Source organism: Pollicipes pollicipes, unplaced genomic scaffold (genome assembly GCF_011947565.3).
Source record: "Pollicipes pollicipes isolate AB1234 unplaced genomic scaffold, Ppol_2.1 Scaffold_4881;HRSCAF=5763_pilon_pilon_pilon, whole genome shotgun sequence".
NCBI lineage: Eukaryota > Metazoa > Arthropoda > Thecostraca > Pollicipedomorpha > Pollicipedidae > Pollicipes > Pollicipes pollicipes.
The window spans coordinates 3345800-3370804 of NW_023596576.1; the positions used below are offsets into that span (position 1 = coordinate 3345800).

At 58.0% G+C, this 25005-nt stretch overlaps 2 protein-coding genes across 2 annotated transcripts in view; both read left to right on the forward strand.

The window, feature by feature from the left end:
* Window positions 1–9394: 9394 nt before the first annotated feature.
* On the forward strand, window positions 9395–18717 carry Kap-alpha1 (karyopherin alpha1). The gene is made up of 9 exons (XM_037224713.1): window positions 9395–9482; window positions 11909–12116; window positions 13436–13633; window positions 13996–14216; window positions 14848–15114; window positions 15637–15841; window positions 16298–16441; window positions 16871–17027; window positions 17750–18717. Exons 2-9 carry the CDS (start codon window positions 11940–11942, stop codon window positions 17932–17934), a joined length of 1554 nt encoding a protein of 517 aa, XP_037080608.1. The 5' UTR covers window positions 9395–9482; window positions 11909–11939; the 3' UTR covers window positions 17935–18717.
* The window catches only part of LOC119101800 (forkhead box protein O), a 43938-nt gene continuing 37194 nt past the window's right edge, over window positions 18262–25005 (forward strand). Inside the window, exons 1-2 of the mRNA XM_037225224.1 lie at window positions 18262–18363; window positions 19492–19704. Of these exons, the coding sequence (XP_037081119.1) occupies window positions 18262–18363; window positions 19492–19704 (315 nt within the window). The remainder of the gene's footprint in view (window positions 18364–19491; window positions 19705–25005) is intronic.

Sequence of the window (25005 nt, forward strand, 5' to 3'; positions counted from 1 at the left end):
TGATATGCACGGCACCGTCAGCTAGCTGAGAGACATTCAGACGAATACGATCACGCATCACATGCCCAACAACTGCACTCCACCTCAGCAGCGTCTACGGCGTGTTACACCCTAAGTACAGGGTACACTACACCACGCCACCCCGCTCGACATGAGGTACACTGTCCTGTGCGGCTGACCGTGTCCCGGCGTACTCCACCCTGCTGCTGGTGACACGGCAAGGGCACCCGTGACTCGCGCTGTCAGCGGCCGGGGCCGGGGCCGGGGCCCGGCAACGTTCGACCGCTTCGCCTGTGGCCCGGCCGCCGCTCCGACGGCTGCCCTGCCACCGGGCTGTGTCGATATGCGCGTGGTCTCGCCCCCTGGCACCCAGGGGCTGCCGCCCGGGTCCCGGTCGGTCGTTTGGCGGCGGCGCTGGAGCAGCCGCGGAACGTTAGGCTCGATCGTTACGTACGCGGAATGCGCTTGTGGTGTGGATGCACGCGGCTGAATCAATTGTTTCCTGAATGGTGCATCGATTGTGCGCCGTTGGTCCGCAGCCCAGCACGTGCGACATGTGTATTGCTTACAGGGAATGTTTCACATTTAAAGATATTGAAGGGAGCATCACGTGTGATGAAACAAGCTCACTTATAACTGTTGGTGTGGTTTTTAAGCGGAAAAGACTGCTCTGGACAGCACAATGAGTAAATATTTTATGAGTTTAGTAAATATGGTCCTCAATGCGTCATGGCCTGATGACGTCATCGCACCTTGCACGACATTGATTGAGAGACAATTGAAGGCCGTTATATCTGCAATTGCGCTCACGAACGCCAGCTGTGAACGCCTCGACAATTATATTTTGTTGGTATTGATCGCCGCATAGCTCATGGAATGGCAGGATTTGAATGACGTTATGGCGACATGGCTGCCAGGGTGACTTTGAAATATTCTTCCCGAAATACCTTTCTCCATTTTCGCAGGCGTCTAGCTCGGAAACTAGAGGACCTGAGTTCAAAAGAAGGGCAAAATTGTGAAAAGCACCAAAGGGTCTTCAAGATGGCTGTTTCAGTTCGAAACCCCATATCAATGTGAAACACTTCCTTTTACCTCTGTGGCGAAGCGCGGCTTTATCGGCGTGGACTTCGCTATCAGGCGGACGTTGTGCATCATTGTGCGGTGCCTGAGAGCATGAACTTTTGCACGTTGTGCGGCAACGTCTATTCGATTCCCCTCAGAATTGTTGCAGGTCCGATGCTCCACCGTTGTGCGCAGCATGGCCCCAGCAGTGGGTGCGCCCTTAAACACCAACAACTACCTAACTAACGTCTTGCCGCCCGTCCCTGCCGGAGACAGGGCCGGACGACGATCCCTCCGTATCCCTGCTCCTGCTCCGCATTATCTCCGTAATCCTTGCCTTATATGGAATGCTAGGACGTCCCCATATCTCGCGGCACACCGCACGGTAACGCACAGTACCGACACCACACCCACACCCACACCCACACCACGTTCCAACACACTCCACCCCCCCCCCCCCCCCAACCACAACCCAACTCATCGAACTACAACGCTCCTCACCGCACCACACACCACACCACACCACACCAACGCACTGCGCGGCGTGGCGTGGTCGGCCGTAAACGCACGCGTCGGGCGCTTGCGGCGGTCAGGACGGTGGCCGCGCTGGGGGCGGGGCATCTGGGCGATAAGCCGCACCGGCCGGCACCGCCGACGCCGGCCGGTCGCCTGCCATGCCGCTGGGTTGTTTCGAAACGCGTACAGTTCCACGTCTCCGCACCCAGGTGCTGACACCCAGGGCGCAGTCAGGTGTTTTACGCCGGTGTGGGAGCGGCCGCCGCGAGCTGGGCTGGTGATGACAAGAAGTGCGGGATACGTATATGGCATGCAGGCTCGGTGCACTGCCATTTGTGTCCCGATGAGAACGTCGCCTGGGGACATGAGTTCGCGTCCCCACACGGACAGATTGTGTGTCGCAATAATTGCAACGGCTTGTCACCGCTTAAGGGGTCTGAGCGTGAAACGAACGTAATGCTGCTATTGTGCTTATGCAACGCAGGGGATCCCGTGGTGTTTCAGCGCGCCGTACTGATGCCGTGCGGTGCGTTCGCGCGTGTGAGCGATTGCCGGTGCGAGCTCGGTGACTGCGCAGGATGCGGACGGTGATGTTCGCCGTGCCCCCCCCCCCCCCCCAACCCCGGCGCAGACGCTGACCTCCGATCTGGAGCTGACGGACGGAACGCTGCGACCCGTGGCCCTGGTCACCGACCTCGAGCACGACGTCTGCACCAGCTGGAACCTGGACACGCTAGAGGAGAAGGTGGCCACGCTGCGCTCGCTCTGGGAGGAGGTACGCGGCGCCGTACAGGCGGACGGGGTCAAGACCGGGCATCGGTCCTAGATACGTCCAGGGCCACGCCTGGGGCGCGTAGCTCTGGCTGGCGGCGGGAAATCTGTTCTGGACAGTGGTATGCTGCGAGCCTACGCTTTCTTGACGAGTGACTGACAGTAACCACCATGGGCATATGCATGATGTCACATGTACTGTGTTCTTGACGTCACCTTTGCCGTCCGCGGGGCTCGGTCGGCTCTAGCGGATTTGACGTGAGTGTCGTGATGACATCACCTGTGTTGTGTTGATGACGTCACCTGCACCGTCAGCGGGGCTCGACCGGCTCCAGCGGGTGTGACGTGAGCGCGGTGTTGGACTCTCGCTGTGGCTGGCGGCACCAGCAGGAGCGGCGCCGCAGCGGCCGCCTGTCCTCCGTCTCCGGGGAGGGTCGCCGCCGCTCCTCCGTCCGAGGCCGCCTGCAGAGCGACGGTACGACTCCGCTCAGCCCGCCGACAGGCCGGCCCCGCAGCCGCGGCATTTGTGGCGCCTTGCGCTGATGGACAGCCCGCCTGGCCTAGATCAGTCGCAAATTAAAACTGAGGTTCCCGCTTCGAATGGGCTGATATTTATCTTGATTAATGATGGGGGATTTTCTGGAAGGGCGGCGGTGTGACGTGGCGTGGAACGATCATTACACAAATCACGATAACGCCTCAGAAGGGGGAGCATCCCGTCGTCAGGTTATATTACATTATTTAACCCTGACGGCGATGGTAGTTAAACCATACTGCCGCAAACAGTCGTCACTAGTTCGTACGTCGACATACTTATATGCATCAGTTGTACCGGCCTCCCTTTGCAGAGGCCGTCGCTCACACACTGGCCACCTACTGTTCGTCCCTGGTTCACGAGTGCGCCGACTGGCGGACAGATGGCGTGCGCTCCGTCCTGCTCTGCGTTCAGACACTGAACGACAGTTTGAACAGGCTGGATGATGTTTGGCACTCGCCGTTTATGCTGCGATCTCAAGATGACTTTGCGCAGGTCAGTACTACCCGACATTCTCTCCTACTTTTCTCGGAAAGCGCCGCTTCAGACTTGTGACGTACAGCAGATCCTTACAACACCTAAAATTGTGTGTGGCGTGCTGCATATATGTATGGAAATGTACCCTGCTAATGCAGCGTACATCAGAGTAGGCTGGCATTGGGGTTGTTTGCGATGTTTTCGTGGAGTTCCACATCCATTGTATATGTTATAAACTCATTCTACCTGTTGAACATCTGCCATATCTGTTGAATCACCGCCCGTTACCTGCGTCCGTCTCACCATCTGCTCCTAATTGCCGTTCTCCCTGCGACACCACGCGCCCGGCCACCGGTCCTGCCGCCACTGAGTCCTGCGTCCGACAGGCGCTCGTCGGCCTGCTGTCCTGCTGGTGTCGCCTCTGCTCGGCGTACGCCGTCTGGCGACGCTGGCGCCAGCTGTCGGAGGACGACGTCCAGGCCTCGGTCGGCCAGCTGGACGAGGTGCTGGACCGCCTGCAGAACGCCATCGGCTTCGTGTACCAGGTGGGTGGCGGCTGTCCGCACGGGCGGAGCGGACCGGCTCCTCTGGAGCTGGAGAGTGATGCGGCCGCTGACGACACACTGGTATGCACCGTCCGCGATCGAGAGTCCCGGCCGGCTGGTGTGAACTCAGTGCGCCTGCCGCCCGTGTCGGGACCTGCCGCGGGTATCCCGGGCCTGGTCTGCTGATGCCATCCCGTAGCGATGTCAGGCTCTCTGTGGGGCGTTTGAATGTTTTTCCTGGCCGGCTGCTCGCTGCTGGCTTTCGTTGATGCGAGCAGCGCTAACATCTTAATGTACATCGGCTTCGTGTCATCTCCATCTCGGCGTGTTCCGTGTCGATGCAGCATCCCGTGTCGCTCATTTTCCGCCCATCAGCAGCACATGAGTCGCCATGGCTGACCGCACCACGCTCCGCGACGCCTTCGCCCCGGGCCACACTCACCCACGTGCTCCCAGCGCCGGTGGGGCCGTGTGACGCTGACGCCGCGCGCGCCGCGCCTGCAGGGCATCGGCGGCCGGGTCAGCAGTCTGGCCGACGACCACCTGAAGGCGTGCCGGCAGCTGACGGTGCGGCTCTGCCGCCTGCTCGGCACCGCCGCCGAGGAGCTCACCCACCTGGAGAGCACGGTACGGGGGCCGCCCACGGCCCGAGCCGGGTTAGAGGCGCGCCCACTCGTACCAGACTCCCATCTTGGGCACCGCTCGTAGGTGCTGTGCGTATACTCGAAGCTGGTTGGACTTGCGTTAGTTGGCCCTGCGACTATGTAGCGCCTGCCACATAGCCAATTTTCACTACGCGCGCCGAATAACCGTTGTAAAGCGCCCCAAGATCCGAGGTCCTCAATGTCGCCCCATGTGGGCCTCGGCCTCCATCGCCCTTCCTCTGTAACACTATACCAGATGTGATCGCTGTCCTCAAAGCGTGGCGGCTTCACTGAGACTACAGCGACAGGAATCGGACCAAAAAGTTAAAAGGACCCGAATCCAGGGCCGTTCCATTCGTGCCGTTCATCTCCACTCGCACACGTCTGAAGACCATGTGTGCAGGTCTGCCCGTCCATTCGTCCGGTGCAGGCGCTGGGTTTTGAGTCTCCGACTCGGCCTGGGTGCGCGCCGCGTGCGCGGCCGGCACTGCCGCTGACGCCCGCCCCGCCGCCGCCCGGCAGACGGAGGGTCTGGAGAGCGACACGCTGCGGGAGTTCGCGGCCGGCGCCGTCATGGCGCTGGACCACCTCATGCTGGAGACGGTGCGCGGCTGCGAGGACGCCGAGGTCCTCATCACCGGTGGGTGCGGCTGCGAGGACGCCGAGGTCCTCCACTGGTGGGTGCGGCTGGGGGACGCCGCGGTCCTCATCACCGGTGGGTGCGGTTGCGAGGACGTCGCGGTCCTCATCACCGGTGGGTGCGGCTGGGAGGACGCCGAGGTCCTCCACTGGTTGGTGCGGCTCGGGGACGCTGCGGTCCCCATCACCAGTGGGTGCGGCTGCGAGGACGCCGAGGTCCTCCACTGGTGGGTGCGGCTGGGGGACGCTGCGGTCCTCATCACTGGTGGGTGCGGCTGCGAGGACGCCGAGGTCCTGATCACCGGTGGGTGCGGCTGAGAAGTCGATGAGGTCCTCATCATCGAAGGTTGCGAGCTGGAGGATGCTGGGGTGCTTATCTCTGGTGGATATTGTGGGTAGGAGGACGGTGTGGTCGTCGTCACTGGTGGGCGTTGCTCGACGGACGCCAGTGAGCCGAGCCGGAGAGAGCTGAGCCTCCGCACTCAGCAAACGCAGACATCACGAGCAGAGCGAGGGCCGCTGTCGATGCGCTGTGTGTGTTGTGGCTGACTTGATGCCGCGTAGCCAGCGCCGATCACTGTCTTGTCTTGGATTAGGGCGCATAGCCTCCTAGGCTCAAGCGTCCGTTTCAACTGTCTTCGTCGGGTCACTTTTGTATTCAGATTTTCCTTGCAGCTTTCTTTTGGTACGCTATAGTTACTAAACATGGTATAGAAAAATGGAAGATTTAGCCACGGGATGGATGCTATCGCGGGGATTTATAAGTACTCAGTAGTTAATCATATTTCGAATTTTGTGCCGACCATTGACTGTCCATGCGTGCGCCAGGTCTGGTGGACGACTCGGTGTCGCCCGACTCGGCCGACTCTGCCGGTCTGTACTCGGCAGCGCACGAACTGGTGGCCTGCCTGCGCAGCTGGCTTCAGCGCGGTCGACCCTCGCAGGTCAGGCTCCTTCCCCCCCCCCCCCCCCTCTGCGCTGTCATCTTAGCTGCCCCACCCCTCCACTTCTCTCCCTCACAGCCGACCAGCTGCCTCCGCTCTGCCGAACAGCTGCTCCCACTCTCTGCCGACCAGCCGCTTCCGCCCTCTGCCGGCCAGCTGCTCCCGCTCTCTGCCGACCAGCCGCTCCCGCTCTCTGCCGACCAGCTGCTCCCACTCTCTGCCGACCAGCTGCTCCCGCTCTCTGCTGACCAGCTGCTCCCACTCTCTGCCGACCAGCTGCTCCCACTCTCTGCCGACCAGCTGCTCCCACTCCCTGCCGACCAGCTGTTCCCACTCTCTGCCGACCAGCTGCTCACGCTCTGCCGATCAGCTGTTCCCACTCTGCCGACCAGCTGTTCCCACTCTGCTTCTCCCGCCCCCTGCCGATCAGCTGTTCCCACTCCCTGCTGACTTCCCCTCCCTCCCATTCAGCCACGCCCGCCGGAGTCGGTTCCGTTGTGGCACGGCACACACCTGAGCCCAACACTGAGGCCGCAGACGCACGCTGCCAGCGCGGTGGTGCCTGTTTGGCCGGGTCGGATTCCGCGGGCCTGTTTGGCGCCGCCTTGTGTGCCCTTCCCAACACGCCATACGTCTGGACGCGAAGAGCGCGTAACTTGGCCTGTGCTGTGGGACGCCGTTCGCGGCCGTGGCTGACCGAGCGGCCTGCCGTGACTCGCCAGTGTTCGGCTGCGGCGGCGGCGGCCGGCGACGCGGGCGGCGCGGACGAGGCGGGCGCGCTGCGCCGGCGGCTGGCCGGCGTGCAGCAGGCGGCCGGCTGGGTGACGGCGCTTCGCTCGGCAGTGCGGCTCATCCTGCTCAGCGTCGACCGGCATCACAAGGGTGAGGGGACCTGCGCCGAGAGGGCGGCCGATGTCGCGGGCAGGGGTTCATCCTGCTCAGCGTTGACCGGCATCATAAGGGTGAGAGGGACCTGCGCCGAGAGGGCGGCTGATGTCGCGGGCAGAGGCTCATCCTGCTCAGCGTCGACCGGCATCACAAAGGTGAGAGGGACCTGCGCCGAGAGGGCGGCCGATGTCGCGGGCAGAGGCTCATCCTGCTCAGCGTCGACCAGCATCACAAAGGTGAGAGGGACCTGCGCCGAGAGGGCGGCCAATGTCGCGGGCAGAGGCTCATCTTGCTCAGCGTCGACCAGCATCACAAAGGTGAGAGGGACCTGCGCCGAGAGGGCGGCCAATGTCGCGGGCAGAGGCTCATCCTGCTCAGCGTCGACCGGTATCACAAGGGTGAGAGGGACCTGCGCCGAGAGGGCGGCCGATGTCGCGGGCAGAGTGCGAGGGCCCGACAGGTGCGCATTCAGGAGCTGGCGATAGGAAGCACTGACTGGCTGGTGGGAGGGGTTATATGTACACCACAGGAGTGGGTTATGGAGAGGGGCGAGAGCATCACTGAGGCGAACTTTGCTGAGCTAGGACAGAAGCTACAAAGCTACGATGTGGATGGAACAACAGCTTAAACGACAGTAGAGATGCAAGATTTTGGCCTCGTGATGATACCGGCAGTCACCTCTGACTCATTGTCGCCACTTGTACGGCGCCGGGGTTGGCGACACCAGCACTTGGTGGCCACGTGTCAGGGTATGTTGGCTTGTCCTGAATTCATTAAAGTTTGGTCCGGGTTCGGGTCGGTACGAGCCAAATCTTGCCCACTTCCGACTGGTACCGACGGGATGAGCCCTGTGCCGGTCCCCCGATTTTGAACTTACGCATCTCTAGACGCAGGCAAACGACAGTAACTGCCACAAATAAGTCAGGAAGATCACACAGCAATGTGAAAGCAGAGTGCGGAGGTGTCAGTCGGTGCCGGTCAGACCGTCCGTGGCTGCTGACGCCCCGCCGTCCGCGCTCTCCGCCAGGGGCGAGCTTGGACCGGACGACGCTGTGCGATGCCGTGCGCAAGCTGCTGCACGCGTGCCGCCGCCTGACGCCGACGCTACTGGCGGCGCCGGACGCCGATCTGCGCCAGGGCCGCGCCGAGCTGGGCGCCGCCGCCGCCGCCCTGCTGCGCCTCGTCGACGGCGCCGACGAGTCGAGCAGCACGGTGCTGAGCGCCGGCAGCGATATCTCGCGGCGCGCGCGCACGCCCGACTCGCCGCTGTTCGCGTCTCTGCTGGACTCGCCGACGGGCGGCGAGCGCGTCTCGCCGCTGCCGGCCGAGCTGATGGCGGCGCGCCTGCGCCAGGCCGTCGGCCAGCTGGACCGCAGTCCGAGCAAGTCCAGTCTGCGCTCGCGCGACAGTCCGGTCAAGGGCCGCGTCCAGTTCCGACGCCCGGCCGTGGCCGCCGCCGCCGCCGCACGCCGGGAGTAACGCTGCGACGTGCTGACGAGGGGGAGGGGGGGGGGGCTGGTAGCGGGTGCCGCGCGCGGGCTTGTTTTGCGCGCGCTGAGTTCGGATAACGCTTGATGGCTTGTTGCCTGGGAACGGGAGCGGTGTCGTTCCCTTGGTGGCCGCCGCTGTTATTCGTTTTGCTTTCCCGATTGCAATGGCAACTGAAACGCAAGCTGATTCAGTTGTCATGAACTCACGTAAAGTCATCTCTAATCACCGATTCCTGTTGGCAGACACTAATTTTGCGCGCTGGCCGAAGCTGCCGGTAGGAGTGCGGTTGTTAAGCGACACTGACTCCGAACGCCTCCTTTGTCGTAATTTATGGTCACAACAAGCAGCGTAGCTGTCATGTGCCCGTGCTTTGCGTTCCGTTGCGAACATTCAATGTACTGTGTGGTCTGATTGTGTTTTTGCGGTAGATAGTATTACCAGACTTGTAAAGTAATAAATGTGCCCTGGTGAGCTCTTGAAGTGAGTTTGTACAGCCGGTTCGACGGACGATGGCGGGCAATGTGTACATGATCGACAATACTAGATAAGTATTGTCGATCGATGTACACATTGCCCCATCGATCACCACTCCACTCACCCATCGGTCAATGGGTGAGATGCCAGGACATTTGTCCCCTTCATCCAGGTGCACACTGCGGATGTATTCGTTTAAGGTCTAGATTTCCCAGCCGAAGTGATAAGCGACGTTCAAAAGAATGTCCTTGGTCTCGAATACCGGCGGATAAAAATGCTGACATCGCAACTTTAGAATTATATCAGGTGAAAGTGCCGCAGGATCATAATATAGCAGCCTGTTGTCGCTTCCTTCTTCTCCTGCAAGTGGGGCGGCGAGAGCTACGCTTTAGTGACGCCGTATTGTGGTTGGTGGGTGGTGTGGTCAGCTGGTGCCATTGCATATTGTCCGATCTTGTTGCGTTTGTGATAGCAGACGGGGATATTTTCGTGACTGGTAAGTTCCCCGTCACCTTCTTTTAACGATAGAATATCCACCTTATCTCCCCATGTTCGTGGAATAGCGTATGAGTGTCCCATAGGATTTGCGCCACATTTGCCTAATCCTCACTTGAGCTTAGGCTGCAAAATATCGATTATTCCTAAATATAGGGATGTGGGACAGAGCTATGAATAATTTTCAATTGCATTCTTTGATTGAAACAGATGTTGATGGCATTAATTGAGGCACAGTCAATCAGTGTATCAGTTCGTGTAAGGGTGAAGGACATGCAGAAGATTGACAAGATTTGGACAATTGGGCTAGCAAAAATCGTTTTGTGACCCTACCTTTTGTTATTTGCCAATATCAAATTTACATCAAAATATAGCCAGTATTTTTGCCTATCTGTAAGCACTTAACTATCCTGTGAGAATAGTGAGAGGCACAACAGACACCAGTGATTGTCAAGGAGGTTCCAACTATTTAATTTTCATTATGGGCTGCTTACCTAAAATGTCATCAAAGCAAGCCATACCATGAGGAACCTTTTATGGTGGTGATGCTGCTGAGGTCATGTTTGCAGGAGTGTACTTGGACAATGCATTAACTTTCATAGCTATTATCCTGGATTTGGGCACAAGTACAGTTCCCTGGCTTGTGGAGGTTTGGAATAACTGAGCAATGGTGAAAAGTAAGTAAGACACATGAATGATAGAGGTGGTCATTAATATATTTATTCTTAAATAGATCTAAAAGCCTGCCTGGTGCTGCAGCACAACCATAATTTTGTTGCAAGCATGGGCACTAAGATGTTTTTGGGAACATCACCAATTTGTAGTTAGGGGGTCACATCTAGTTGGTTTGTTTTGTTATTATTGACTGACAGCAATATAGGAAAAATTTGCCTCTTCTGTAGAAAGCACATGCCAATTTTAATTTCAGTGATAGCGTTACTCCAATATATGCTTCATAAAAACTTCTAAGCTTTTTTAAACAACTTATGTTACATTAAGATATGATGTCTTTCAGATTATTAGCAGTATTGGTTTAAGTACTTCCAAGGCGGTGGGCCACTACCACCAAGTCCTCTCTAGCAGTGAAAAAGTAGTAAGCAACCTAATGTTTAATAAGTAAACCATTGACTAAACCTCAGTTCTCACCTAAAAGGGGAGCTATAGGATCTCAAGCTTTTATGTCATTATGGAACATGGGCTTGCAAAGCTTTATGTATATATATATATATATATATATATATATATATATATATATATATATGTATATATATATATATATGTGTATATGTGTATATATATATGTATATATATATATATATATATATATATATATATATAGCCTTTATAGTCTTAGTCTCACTTCATTTCTTTGCAGAATGACTGTGGTAAGGTGCTAGTACTTATAAAAGATAGAATAGATGCTTGGACTAGTGTCCTCTGATGTGTTAGAATGTACTTCAGTACTGGCTCTTGCATTGTTTTATTTTCATGGTAACAATTAGCATGTGATTATGCTATTATGGATAAGCACATTAAACAAAAACAATGTTTAACTCAAACACTCCATAGAATAAGCTTTCATTCCATTTTGCATCCCTTTTGTCCTCTTTTGCTTTAGCAATTACACCCATTGTGGAGTTATGAACATTGGTGCATAATGATGAAGTATGAACACTTCTAGCACAATCTTGTTTTGGAATGAAGTTAACAACTGCAGTGCCATGATTTTCTTATGATGTTTAAACATTCTGGCATAATTTTCTGATGCTTAAATCATAGCTCCATTCTGAAATATGACAGGATATAGATGTCTCACAGTTCAAGTGAGTTCTACTCAAAATATGATAGGGCATTTACTGAATTAGGCCAATCTGGCAGTCAGATCAAGTTGACCACATTTACTAAGATTGCTGACTTCATAAGCACTGATCATGTTGTAATATGCAAGAGCATGCAGCACAACTCTCAAAGTTTTGCCATGTAAATTGCACCTTGTTGTGCAAGTTTGGGGACATTTACATGTAATATATGTACAAAGACATTTTTCCTGCAGTAGCACACTTCATACAAAATATTGTGCCCTTCAATGAGTTAACATGGGAAATAAAATTTTTGCTTCACAAAAATGATATGTATTTGGACAAATATGATTCAATGTAGCAATATGGCTTATTTGCATGGCCAGTTGCCTAGCATGGTTGCATGCTGGGCAATTGGCATTATCTGCCCACATCTTGGCTTCATTTATGTGGTGGCAACACTATCTGTCACCACTGACCTCACTCCATGTCACAGAATGCCTGTCACTGATAGTATGTATGCTCCTCTTATTACTGTTTGTACTTTCAGGTATTGCTTAGTGCCCTTGATTGTACTGGCTCGGTCTGCGCACGTTCCCTGTTCTGACGCAGTGTGCCTGCCCCCCAGCGGCCAGCGCCTGTCGGTCCAGCGCGGCGAGATGTCGTCTCACCAGCACCGCTACAAGAACACGGGCATGGACCCGGCCGAGATGCGCCGTCGCCGGGAGGAGGAGGGCATCCAACTGCGCAAACAGAAGCGCGAGCAGCAGCTCAACAAGCGGCGCAACGTGACGCTGCCCGAGCTTCAGGACGACGAGGTGTCCTCCACCGGCCAGGTCAGGCACCATCCCAGTCATCTGCTCCCTGTGACCCAGCTGGAGGTTAGGTCACAGCCCTAGTCCTCTCCTCTGTGACCGAGCTGGAGGTCAGGTCATAGCCATAGTCCTTTCCTCTGTGACCCAACTGGAGGTTAGGTCATAGCCCTAGTCCTCTCCTCTCTATGACCCAGCTGGAGGTTAGGTCATAGCCCTAGTCCTTTCCTCTATGTGACCCAGCTGAAGGTTGGGTCGCAGCCCTAGTCCTTTCCTCTGTGACCCAGCTGGAGGTTAGGTCACAGCCCTAGTCCTTTCCTCTATGTGACCCAGCTGAAGGTTGGGTCACAGCCCTAGTCCTTTCCTCTGTGACCCAGCTGGAGGTTAGGTCACAGCCCTAGTCCTTTCCTCTGTGACCCAGCTGGAGGTTAGGTCACAGCCATAGTCCTCTCCTCTGTGACCCAGGCAGAGGTCAGGTCACAACCTCAGTCCTCTCCTCTATGTGACCCAGCTGGAGGTCAGGTCACAGCCCTAGTCCTTTCCTCTCTGTGACCCAGCTGGTGGTTAGGCCATAGGCCCAGTCCTTTCCTCTCTGTGACCCAGCTGGAGGTCAGGTCATAGGCCCAGTCCTTTCTTCTTCGTGACCCCGCCAAAGGCCAGGTAGGACTTTGTCCCTCCCTCCGTGTCACGCTGCCTGGTCAGGCCTGGCACCCAGCCATGTTACCTCTTTTCCAGGACGCTGTGTGGTCAGTAATCTTTGCTGCTTTCATTGTCGAGACAAAATATGCTGAACTCGTAATCTAGCGGCCCCGGGTATGGGTGCCGCCGGATTACGACAGTACAACAGTGCCACACAGTGCGCCCCAGGCCGGGCGCGCTGTGTTTGGCCCAACTGACATGGAAAGGTCAGCTGGCAACTGACCAAGGAGGATTAGCCAGGTCCGGAGAAGCTGTGCCTGGTCATAGCTCCAGTCCTCCCCGCCCCGTGACCCTGCCGGAGGTCAAGTCGAATAGTGTGCGATACACACTCCACACTCGTAGCTCTATCTGGCAGAGGGCCTGAGGCGAAACTCTTTGGACTGGCCGGGCCTGTGTTGATGGTGGGTGCAGGGTGTACGCAACATGATTTCACCGGGAAAGGTTCTGAACATTGTTCTATCCTGATTAACCGTATTATAATCGTATGGAATAATATGCTATTAAAATGAGAAATGTAAGAATATTGTATGGAAAAAATGACGCGTAACGGTCATTGTGTGGCCTCCGCCGTCTGTGGTCGTCCCTCGTCACTAGACGTGTGTTGCCGGCTCGTGGCCCTGACGCCGCTCCGTCGGCGCGCGCAGGACATGCCCGTGCAGTCCGTCACCAAGGACATCGTGGAAGCGCTGTACAGCGGCGAGCTCGACCAGCAGACGGACGCCACGCACAAGTTCCGCAAGCTGCTGAGCCGCGAGCCGAACCCGCCTATCGACGAGGTCATCCGGGCGGGCATTGTGCCGCGCTTCGTCGAGTTCCTCAAGGTCGACGACCAGCGCCTGCAGGTGCGTGCGGTGGCCAGTGAGGAGTAGCCACGCAGGCGGCCAGCCGTGGGTGGTCGGCAGCGGCGAGGGAGGCGGGTTTCAGCGGCGCCATCGTGATGACGTGGGGATGAACTTGTCTTGGGCGGTACGTTTGTCGTTGGGTGCAGGGGCGATATAATGCAAATGCATGAGCGCGTCTGTTAGCTGTCAGATAGGTGGGGAGAGACTGGGTTCTTGTCGGCTCTGTTCAGCCTCTGATTACGGAGCTGCCATTTCGCGCGGGCCCGCGTGACGTTTGTCGGCCCGCTGCCGGTAATCCCCGCATGAGCACACCACGGTCGCACGAGCACACCTCGGCCTCACCTGACCCTCCTGGCCGGCAGTTCGAGGCGGCCTGGGCGCTGACCAACATCGCGTCCGGCTCGTCGGCCCAGACTCGGCGGGTGGTGGACGCGGGCGCCGTGCCCATTCTGATCGCGCTGCTCCAGTCCCAGTACGAGGACGTCAAGGAACAGTCGGTGTGGGCGCTCGGCAACGTGGCCGGCGACTCGCCCGAGTGTCGCGACTACGTGCTGGAGCAGAAGATGCTGATGCCGCTGCTACAGTGAGTCGGGCGGACGTGACGTCTGCCGAGACCAGAGCGCGGTCGGCCTCCGCCGACTCTCGCCGCCAGCAGCTGTTTGGGGCCGTGTCCCGGTTCGATTAGGCTTTGGTCTCCCGGATCTCTGCGGCAGTAGTGGCCCTGATGTGTGGTGTGGTAGGCTGAGGATCCGCTCGTTTTGAACCGTCGGGACGATAGAAGAGAGACTCAGGCTCAAGATGGTACAGTGCTGGTGTTTTGTAATGCATGGTATTCATTAAAGGTAATTAAGACGGCCTGTTTCAGTAATGATATACATGATATTGGCTAAGTAATTTGTGTGTTTGTAGTTATGTGAAAATGCAACTTGACGAATGTTACGTATATACTTGTTGCAAGGAGGTCGTCATAATTCCCTTTAACAGAGCGTCAGGGCGTTGTTTTCATCCTGTGCTAAACGATATTGAGGTCTGAGCTCGCCGTGAACTGCATCTGTTGATCTGGTTAATGTGGTCTTTCGGGCTCCTCCACTACGAGGCCGCCCAGCATCCGGTGTCCGGGCAGACAGTGAGGGAGACGCCGCCTTGTCTCCGCCCTGGGCCCGCCCAGCCCGTGGCACCACCCCCTAACGCCCCCCCCCCCCCCCTCCCTGCAGGATCTTGGCCAATGACCCGCAGCGGCTGACGCTGAAGCGGAACGCGGTGTGGGCGCTGAGCAATCTGTGCCGCGGCAAGAACCCGCCGCCCGACTTCGACAAGGTGTCGCCGTGCCTGCCGGTGCTGGCGCGCCTGCTCTTCGACCCCGACAGCGAGGTGCTGGCCGACACGTGCTGGGCGCTTGGCTACCTGTCGGACGGGCCCAACAACAAGATCCAGGCGGTGATCAACGCCGGTGTCTGCCGTCGGCTCATCGAGCTGCTCATGTGAGTCGGCCGTCGCCGACTGGCGGGCTGGCCGTGCCGCCCGTCTTGTGCGTTCGCCTCGGTGTGTGGTATGGGGCCTTGTTCTGGTATGTCAGGAGTATATATGCGACCTGCTTTATTTCATGTCTTTTTCAATGTGTTTGGTTATCTGAGTTGTGCCGCGAGGCTTTGTAAGCATATATCATTCCAGAAGCCTCCAGATCAATCCACGATTGGATTGTTTCTGCCTGAGAGCGGTTTACTACTGTTCATCCGCGATCATCCACCTGGTGTAGATTGGACGCCGGGAGGTTGTGCCCTGGTCCTTCCCAAAAAGTGAATAGTTAAGAGAATGTGTGCCCTCTCTCTGATGCCGGTGGCTGCCTTTGCCCCACCTCCGAGCACCGCCATTGACAGCAGCTGTGAACAGTCGATGGTTGTGGCCCAACCCGTTTGACGTCTGACACCCTGGGTTCCTCTGAGCAGCTGCAGGGAACAGTCGGTGGTGAGCGTCTGACGCCCTGTGTTCCTCTTTCCGAGCAGCAACAGTGAACAGTCGGTGGTGAGCGCGGCGCTGCGTGCAGTCGGCAACATCGTCACCGGAGACGACATGCAGACCCAGGTGATCCTCAACTGCCAGGCGCTGCCCTGCCTGCTCTACCTGCTCAGCTCGCCCAAAGAGAACATCAAGAAGGAGGCGTGCTGGACCATCAGCAACATCACGGCCGGCAACAAGGCCCAGATCCAGGTCAGGGCATCAAGAGAGTCCGCTGGGCGGTCAGCATGATCGCCACCGGGCTAGACACGGTCGGCGACATTTAGACATCCGGCGCTTGATTCTGCGACTGGTCTGGGATGGACTGAGGTGACAGTGACCGCCATCGCGCTGTGTCATGGGATGGACTTTCCTGCCGTACATAATTGGATCGTTCGGGATGCCGCGTCCTGTGGGGAGTGACAGGAAAAGGAAGCAAACTGTGGCATGCAACAGGACATGTTGATACATTTTCATGACTTAGAGCCAGCTCTCCTGTGTCTGACAGGCAGCTTATAAGCGGAGCGTTCGAGCGTGCGCTGGGCGGGTTGCATGACCTCTTGGATTTAGCGGTGAGGGTGAGAGCGGCCGCTTGGCGTCGCGTGAGGCGGCGTGTCGGGCGGGCCGGCGTGTCGCCCCCACTGACCACCCGCTGTGGGGGCGCGGCAGGAGGTGATCGACATCAACATCTTCCCGGTGCTGATCGAGATCCTGTGGCGGGCCGACTTCCGGACGCGCAAGGAGGCCGCCTGGGCCATCACCAACGCCACCACCGGCGGCACCGCAGACCAGATCAAGTACATCGTCCAGCAGGTAGGCGGCGGCCCGCGGGTGGGGGGGCGGGAGGTTAGTCCACGCGGTTGGCATGGTGTTGACCCGGTGCTTGACGCTGAGCGCAATATTTTTTTGCAATTGGGGATGGCATTGTGCTGGGTGTGGTGAGGAGAAGCGTTGTTGCACTGGTGTGCGGATAGCTTGTTATCGTGACTGGGTCAAGTCAGCGGGTGGAGTGGTCTGGTCGACACCGGGTCAGGTCAGCGGGTGGAGTGGTCTGGTCGACACTGGGTCAGGTCGGCCGCAGCACTGGCTCAGGTGATATGACCCCGCCCGCGACAAGGTCAGGTCAGCGGGTGGAGTGGTCTGGTCGGCATCGGATCAGGTCGGCCGCATCAGCGGCTCGGGTGATGTGAGCCCAGCCGTGCCGCCGCGTCGCTCACTCCTGTCCACCTGCGCTCCCCGCAGAACTGCATCCCGCCGCTCTGTGAACTGCTGACCGTCATGGACCCCAAGATCATCCAGGTGGCGCTCAACGGCCTGGTCAACATCCTCAAGCTGGGCGAGGCGGAGGCCAAACAGGCCGGGCAGAACCCGTACGCAGTCATGATCGAGGAGTGCTACGGTGAGAGGCGCCAAGGGCTATTGTTTCTGTCGGGTGCTCCGGAATATGTGCCCTTTTCATCAAAGGACATAGTTTATGTAACACTTTTAGGTTATGCACGGCCCCGAGGCTCAGACAACATTCGTGGTGGCTGATATGTAATATTCGTATATAACGTTATTATCTAATGTCTGTTTCGGACTTTGTGTAACTTACGGCATAGTTGCCTACTCTTGTTTTTGTTGTGCAGTCTTGAATGCTTAACTGTTTTCGGGGTGATGGGGGCTTGGGTGACTACATTTTTGACACCTTGGTGACGTGTCTGCACAGATTGGGAGCATTTTCTGGATTTAAGCGTCTTATTTTTCGAGTACAATTTGCTGAACATTTCTGGGTCATTGTATTTATTGAGAAGAGCACAGGCCAAATTACGGAGTGCTGCCAATGTAATCGTTATTTAGCACCACTACGTCGTTTAACCAGTACCTCCTAGTATACTGAAGGTCGTCAGTTCAACATAAGAACTTCATTACATGATAGCTTGCCAATATTCAAAGTTAGCACACCACGCTCTCATCCTGATGAGCTTATGGGTGCCACGTGACCAGTGTAGTCGGCACGTTGTAAAGCCCAGACCATCGTCATCGCCATCGCCATCCTGACTGGATTGCCTCCGCGTGTGGCCATGTGCTGCGCGTGGCGAAATTCGGCGCCGCGTGACTATCCACGTCCGTCCGCTGCAGGCCTCGACAAGATCGAGTTTCTGCAATCGAACAAGAACCAGGAGATCTACCAGAAGGCGTTCGATATCATCGAAACGTACTTCGGCAGCGAGGATGAGGTGGCGCAGGTGGCGCCGGCCGGCGACCAGCTGGGGGAGTACCAGTTCGCGGCGGACGCCCAGGCGCCGGCTAACATTCATTTCTAGCCGGCCGGCCCCGGCGACAGCGCATCTAGTCAGCCGGCCCTCGCCCCGCCCCCTTTCCTCTCCGAGAGCCCCTCGCGCCGGGCGGCCGCCGCCGCCGCCGCCGGAGACTGTGCAATGGCCGGCGTGCGCTGCGGGACGCCGCCGCGCGCGACGACCTGACCTCGGCGAGCCGACTGGACCTCGCCCCTACTGAAACTGACTGTGATACACGAGCGTGCGTGCGAGCGAGCGTGTGAGTGCCTGCGGGAGCGTGTGGTTGAGGGCGCGGGCGCGGGACGCCGTGGCGAGGCCGGACGCGGGGGCTGCCTGCGGCCGGGGCGCTGCGTTATGGCCGGCGCCCTCGCGGTGGCCCGGGCAGGCCGCCGGCGCTGCCTGTTTTATACGGACTGTTTGGCGTGCGGTGACGTGCGGGAGCGCGCCCGCGACCGCGTGAGTGCGCGTGAGAGGGAGTGAGCATGAGGGCGTGAGCGCGCGTCGACTGACGCCGTGGCGCCGGTCGGCCGCGGCCGGACTTCTGACCAGGACGGACGGACGGCGGATCGGGAGGCGTGCCCGCGTGATTGGTCGCCCCGGCCGCCACCTTTTAGCGGACGGGAGCGGGCTACCGGGCCGTGCGCAGACCTCAGTCGGGCCTCGCTCCGGCATGCGCGTGCTCGCCTGTGCGCTCGTTCTTGGCTCCAGCTGTCTGCTAACACAACGCGGATTTTGTTAATAATTTATGAGATATTTGCACTGATTTGAGACTTTTCTTTGATTGTGCCTCAATAAACGTTTAATCTATCGGCCGTGCCGTGTTGGATGATGTGGTGACTGGATGAGTGGCTGTTGCGCCTGCAGTGCGTTTCACCCTTATGGAGCCATGCCTACCGTCATCTCGACGTATGCCATATATGCAGCGGTTGAACATCGCTGGCTCTATTCTATTCGGGCGCGCGGGTCGTGTGTGATCTACCGCCACGGCCAGTCCGTCGCCAGAGGGTCGTCACGCGTGGCCGCGCCGCCACGCTGGCCACAGCGCCGTGACGATCGTGTCTGTTGTCACCAGGATCAGGATCGGACGGCTCGCTGGGGCGCTGAGTTCAGAGTGTTGGCCCATTTCACTCCGTGTCCGCCTCTGGCTTCAGCCATCCGGCTTCATATGAATAGGGGAACACGCGTTGCCTTCACATACGTCTGGTCCAGACCAGGGCGCAGGCAGTAGGAGCTGCGCGGCCCGCCGCCCAGTCGGGTGCGGGCGGCACCATCTGTGAGCGAGCAGCGGAGGTGCCGCCGCGCCGCTCGGCCGCCAGGCGCGCCGCCACGGAAGGGTTGGCGGTGTCAGCTGTCGCCGGGCCGGCCCGGTTGGCGGCGGGCGGCGGCAGTGTTGGGCCGCAGGGCGGCGCGGCTGCGAGCGGCGCCGCGCGCTCCCCCGCCATGACGGACGCGGCCGGCGAGCCGGACCCCGCCGCCGAGCGCCGGCCGACCTGCCTGCACGCCTGGGAGGACGGTCGGCCCGGTCTCGGCGCCGGCTTCGGCGCGTTGCCCGGCCAGGACGAGGCCGACCGGCCGCGGCCCGAGTCGGCGCCCGACCCGGCCAGCGGGGCGGCCAAGGCACGCGGCTCCAGCCGCCGCAACGCCTGGGGGCCGCACAGCTACGCCGACCTGATCACGCAGGCGATCCTCTCCACGCCAGAGCAGCGCCTGACCCTGGCCCAGGTGTACGAATGGATGGTGGCCAACATCCCCTGGTTCAAGGACAAGGGAGACAGCACGAGCTCCGCTGGATGGAAGGTAGGTTCGTCCAGCGTGCGCGCGTGAGAGGGGTCCGGCCGACGGACCTTCGTAGGGGGGCGGTATCATCGATAGTAAAGAGGCCTAGTTGCGAAGTCGCACAACCAGCGCGCTGTTGGCTGAGGACTGGACTGAATTTGTCCGAGAGGCCCGGAGCAGTCTGTGTAAACGGTTTTGCATCGTCTGGTGATTGTGTTCTGTGTCTTGAGACATTAGTCATCTAAGTGCAATTTCATGTTCTCATCGGTTACCGTGGAAAGATAACACGATCTATGGCTGGAATACACTACAACCCTGTTGCGAAAGATACTGGAGTGTTCCGCTTTCAAAGCTCCCACGGTCTCCGCAGCACTGGTGGAACCGGGTACTGGTGCAAGTTGCGCGATACATCAGTGATAATCAGTGATAAATAGCCCGATAATCGCGCAGTGCTTAAGCCTAGTAGCTTGAACGTGACAGCCTTTAGCATATCTCTCATGTAAGACCAACAACTTGGGGCGTTGCCGTCTTTAGCTTGTTTCGTGTCTTAAGACCGTAACAGCTGAGCGTGTCTCTAGTGTATCTCTCATGTAAGACCAACAACCTGGGGCGTTGCTGTCTTTAGCTTGTTTCGTGTCTTAAGACCGTAACAGCTGAGCGTGTCTCTAGCGTATCTCTCATGTAAGACCAACAACCTGGGGCGTTGCTGTCTTTAGCTTGTATGGTGTCTTAAGACCGTAACAGCTGAGCGTGTCTCGCTTGGGAGGCCTGACATCGGGGCATCGGTTCGACCTTCCCGATGTCTTGCACAGGTCGTCACACCAATCAGTCTGCAGGCTCACTCCAACCCACAAGTCCCAAACCGCTGGCGAGACCCCGTCGGCCCCGTGGCCATCTGACTCCGACGCTAACCGTTCGCTCCACGTTGGGACTCCCGAGGCAGAGCGTCGTCGGGGCAGCTCCGGCCCCAGCACTGTTGAGTTGTTCGAGGAATCCCGCTCCGGCGAGGAGGCGGGTGCCGTCGAACGCCGTGCGGGCCGGGGCCGGTGACGTCACGGTAGTGTTGGTTGTCATCCTGCGGTCCACTCGGTCAGCCCGTGACCGCCCTCTCGGTGACGTGTCAGGACGTGTCAGGCTTGGACGGATGCCACTGGTGCGTGCCGGCTTTCAGGGGCACCTTTCGTGTTCGGACATGGTTTGTCATTCGCTCACGTTTGAAGGAAATGCCGAACCTATTTGGCGATTTGGAGCTAACGCCAGCTTAGACGCTATCACTCGGTAACAGCGGCACGCTCGGTCTGGCCATTAGGGGGCAGGGGCTGTTGCGTCGCGGCGGTCGGCGTTAGCAGCCGGTTTGGCATGGAAAACATGGTGTCAAAGGTACTGATCAAAACGGGTACCCCGTGTTCCTGAGTTCCGAAGCAAAGACGCTCTTTGTTAGCCCCCTAGGGCTCTGCCTTCATGCCCCACGCCGTCGTTTTACCAGCAAGAATGGTTCTGCCACTGACGCGGCCCTCCCCCCCCCCTTAAAATCGTTGCTACGCATACTCCCCACCCAAAATCGTATCACTGCCAGTTGTCTACCTCCTCAATATCGGGCAGCCCGCTCGCTGTGCGGCCGACGGCAGCTGTCCGCCCCGTCGGCCGCGGCGCCGCGGGGCGGTCAGCTGGCGCCACCGCGGCCCGCTCAAGGTGCAGCGTTTTTGTGGCGCCGCCTCCCACTCTCACTTCTCTCTCTCTCTCTCTCTCTCTCTCTCTCTCTCTCTCTCTCTCTCTCTCTCTCTCTCTCTCTCTCTCTCTCTCCTCTCTCTCTCTCTCTCTCTCTCTCCTCTCTCTCTCTCTCCTCTCTCTCTCTCTCTCTCTCTCTCTCTCTCTCTCTCTCTCTCTCTCTCTCTCTTTCTCTCTCTCTTTCTCTCTCTCTCTCTCTTTCTAGCGCGCGCCACTCGGCCAAGCGCGCCAGTACTCGCGCGCGAGCGCCCTGTCGCGCGGCAAAAACAGCGCGCCGCGATGAATGGCGGCGCTGCGCCGCCCCGCTTCTTGCGGCGCGTCGCAGCCGCTTCCGTGCCGCCCGCTCGCCGGGGGTGCTGGATGGTGTCCGCCTGGCCCGCATCGCACAGCGGGGGCCGGGTGACGGCGGCCAGCGGAGAGACGGTGCCGCCACACCGACGGGACGGCGAGCGGAGGCACTCCAGGCTCGGATGGAGAATGCCAACAGGAGCTGGCGAGGCGATTGGCAACGCTGCCAGAACGGGCGTCTTTCAAAGACGAGATGTCAAAATCGAGTAATTCTCGATGCGTTATGGCCATCGCCACACCGTGCACATGGGTTCATTGTTGAGCAGACCAGCGCGAGAAGTGGCGGTATTCGGGGAACGGAGTCGGGGCCCGACAGCCGGACAGGCTGGTTCGAAGCTGTTTGGGTAGGGTGGCGGCCCTGGAGCCTGATCCGGTCGGCGTGTCACGAGTGGTAGCAGCGAGGACGTGCTGGGCCGCGGGGCTGCCACCGAAACACTGAGAGGCGCTGCGACGCAGGCGTGCCCCGAGTCACTGGCAGCACGCCGATGGGCGTGCTGGTGACCGATCCCAGACGTCGGGGCAGAGTGCCGAGCGCCGGGCGAATGTCGCGCCGCCCTCTCCCGTCTGTCCACCCACTCTCCTCCCCCGCCGAACATCGCTTGGCCTGCAGCGGGAAGGGACGGGCCGAAGACGAACTTTTTGTTGTCCGGCTGTCGTGCCCCAAGGTCTTACCGCCTCATCGCCAACAGAATTTGCCTCCCCTGCAACCTCATTGACCTTGAGTCCCCCGTTTGATTCCCTTCGTCCGGGGCTGCATCACGCTCGAGGAGTTTCTCCTCTCGGTGGTCGGTGGGAAAGCGTGGGTCCGGTGCGTGCTGGCCTACTCCGTGGTGTCGGTAGGACGGAGCAGGTTGGTGCGTGCTGCCTCCTGTGTGGTGTGAGGATCGAAGTCGGAACTCCCACTATCATCGATGAGTTGCAACTCTTATGGTCGCGCCAGAGAGAGCGTTGGATGCGTCGTTGTCACATCAAAATGCTTCTATGTAGAGTAATGTGAAGCCGAGGTGATCGAAGCCACTCTTTTTTATTGTCTTCCGAAAACTGAATGCCACCTTAGTCAACCTCTTGACGTCGATTCTAGTCTTCAGACATGCTTTGCTGAGCTGGGATCAGAGCTGACTCAAGATCACGCTCCACGGCTCGAAGCCAGAAGCGGAATCAGCCCCATTTGCTGAGAGTTGGCGTCGGAGTCTGTTTCGCTGCGGCGGAGTCATGCGCAAGTCTGCCTGTGATTGCATGACGTGCGCACAAATTCATCAGTCCGCCCCCCCCCCTTCCCCCTGTGAGTCGTGAGCACTGGCCGGCGGCGCCTTGACCGGACTCTGTGGGCGCGGGCTGACCTGGCCCCCGCGCCGGTCCGCGCCGCCGGCCATGCCGCTGACCATCTGGGCGCCCAGACGCGGCCGGACGGAGGCGTGACCACAGAGCAGCTCCGCGGCCGGATAGCGGCGCTGCTCGGTGACCGTCGGCCCGCACGCCCGCTGCTAAGGATAGTCCCGTCACGATATGCGCGTGATACTACGGGTTTTCCATGTGGGTCGAGCCTTCCAACGTAGTGAACTCAGCATTGTGGCTGTGAGCTTGGCAATAAACCTCCCTCATGTTTACCGCGCAGTGTAAACCCCCTGCGCCTGCGGATGCTTAAACAGGGACGGGATAGCTGCCTCAGCAAGTCAATATGAGGGGAAGTGATGAACACAGGATGGATTGCGGTCGTCTGCAGTTCCAGTCCTGACTTCGACTTTCTGCGCAGCATATCGGGGAGCCAGGCTGGCAGTTTATCGCAGAGCACGCGGGTCATGCCGTGTCTGGCCACGCACATAATCCGCACGCTTGTGAAACTGGAAAACATTTCAGTCCGCACGTGATTCGAAATTGCCGAACGTCGAGCGTGCATTTTTGTATTTTTTGCAGAATTTTCTGGGGCCCGGTAGTTTTGATCGAGGCCGGGTCCCGGCTTAATTGGAATCGCAGCTACCTATGTAGATGTGCTGTATGTGTGGCTCATATGAGGATAAGGGTTGTGGTAGGTCGTGGGTTTAATTTCACTATTTCAAAGTCCGTCTTACGTAAAAACCATCGTCTTGCTTCATGGAACAGACCTATGTTAAGGAGGCCCCTCTGGAGCGGCACCCTTAGCCAGGGACTGCGCAGGAGCGGAGGGGGGAGACTCCTGATGTTGGATGGCAGTTGCCCTCCCCTGCCAACAGAGAGGAAGGCGAGAGTATGTTTTTACCCCCCCCCCCCCTTCTAAATTTTTAGGAGGCTACCTGTAGATTATCTAAATTCAGACCAAGGTGGTCCCCATAGCTGTTTTGTAGAGTAGTAAATCGGGCTCAGAACATCCTTGTCTTAATCAACAGGCCCATTTTGTGGATCATGAGACCATGTTTATAAATGTGGTATCACATGCTATAAGATTAACAGACCCTATGCTATGTTAAGGAGGCCCCTTTGCTGGCTCGTGAGGCCCTCGTTAGGAACGGGGAGGCGCTGTGCTGGATTAGTAGGTACCCTCCATGTTCACGAGGTCCCGCTTCTAGAACGGGCGGCCCATTCTACGCGTCAAATGGCCGTTGTTCCAGATCAGGACGCCTTGTTCTGGGATAACAATGCCTCTTGGTTAGATTTGAAGGCCCCCTTCGCAAAACGGAAGCATTCTGCTCTGGATTAAGAGGCCACCCCATGTACCAGGAGTCCTATTGCTGGTGCATGAACTGGAACAAGTTAACTGTTAACGATAGCGATACCCTGTGCTGGATTATCAGAATGCCACCACTCCGGATTGCTTAATTATCAACATTTTTATTCTGATATGATGTATGTAACAACTGGATAAGAGGGCATATGCTTTCGTTGTCCCTTCCCCTTGAATGCGACACTGCCCAGAAGCCCTGCCCCCCTCAAGAGAAAGCCCCATTTTGTCGGAGAGGCCCCCTGAAAAACCCTGCTCCGTAACTCAAAACCCGTGGCGCCGTCCCTGCTGTTAGCGACATCATCCGCGCCGTCCCTGCTGTTAGCGACATCATCCGCGCCGTCCCTGCTGTTAGCGACATCATCCACATCGGTTTTTTATCTGAGCATTGTCGCCACAATTGTCGCAGCAGTGCTCATGTTGTTTCAAAATGCTGTTGTTGTTCTGTTGTTGCAACAAAATATGATTTGCAACAAAGTTGCTTCGCTGAACACCTGTTGGAACTATTGTTTCGTCGGAGTTAAGCTGAAAGATCTCTTTCATCATTCATC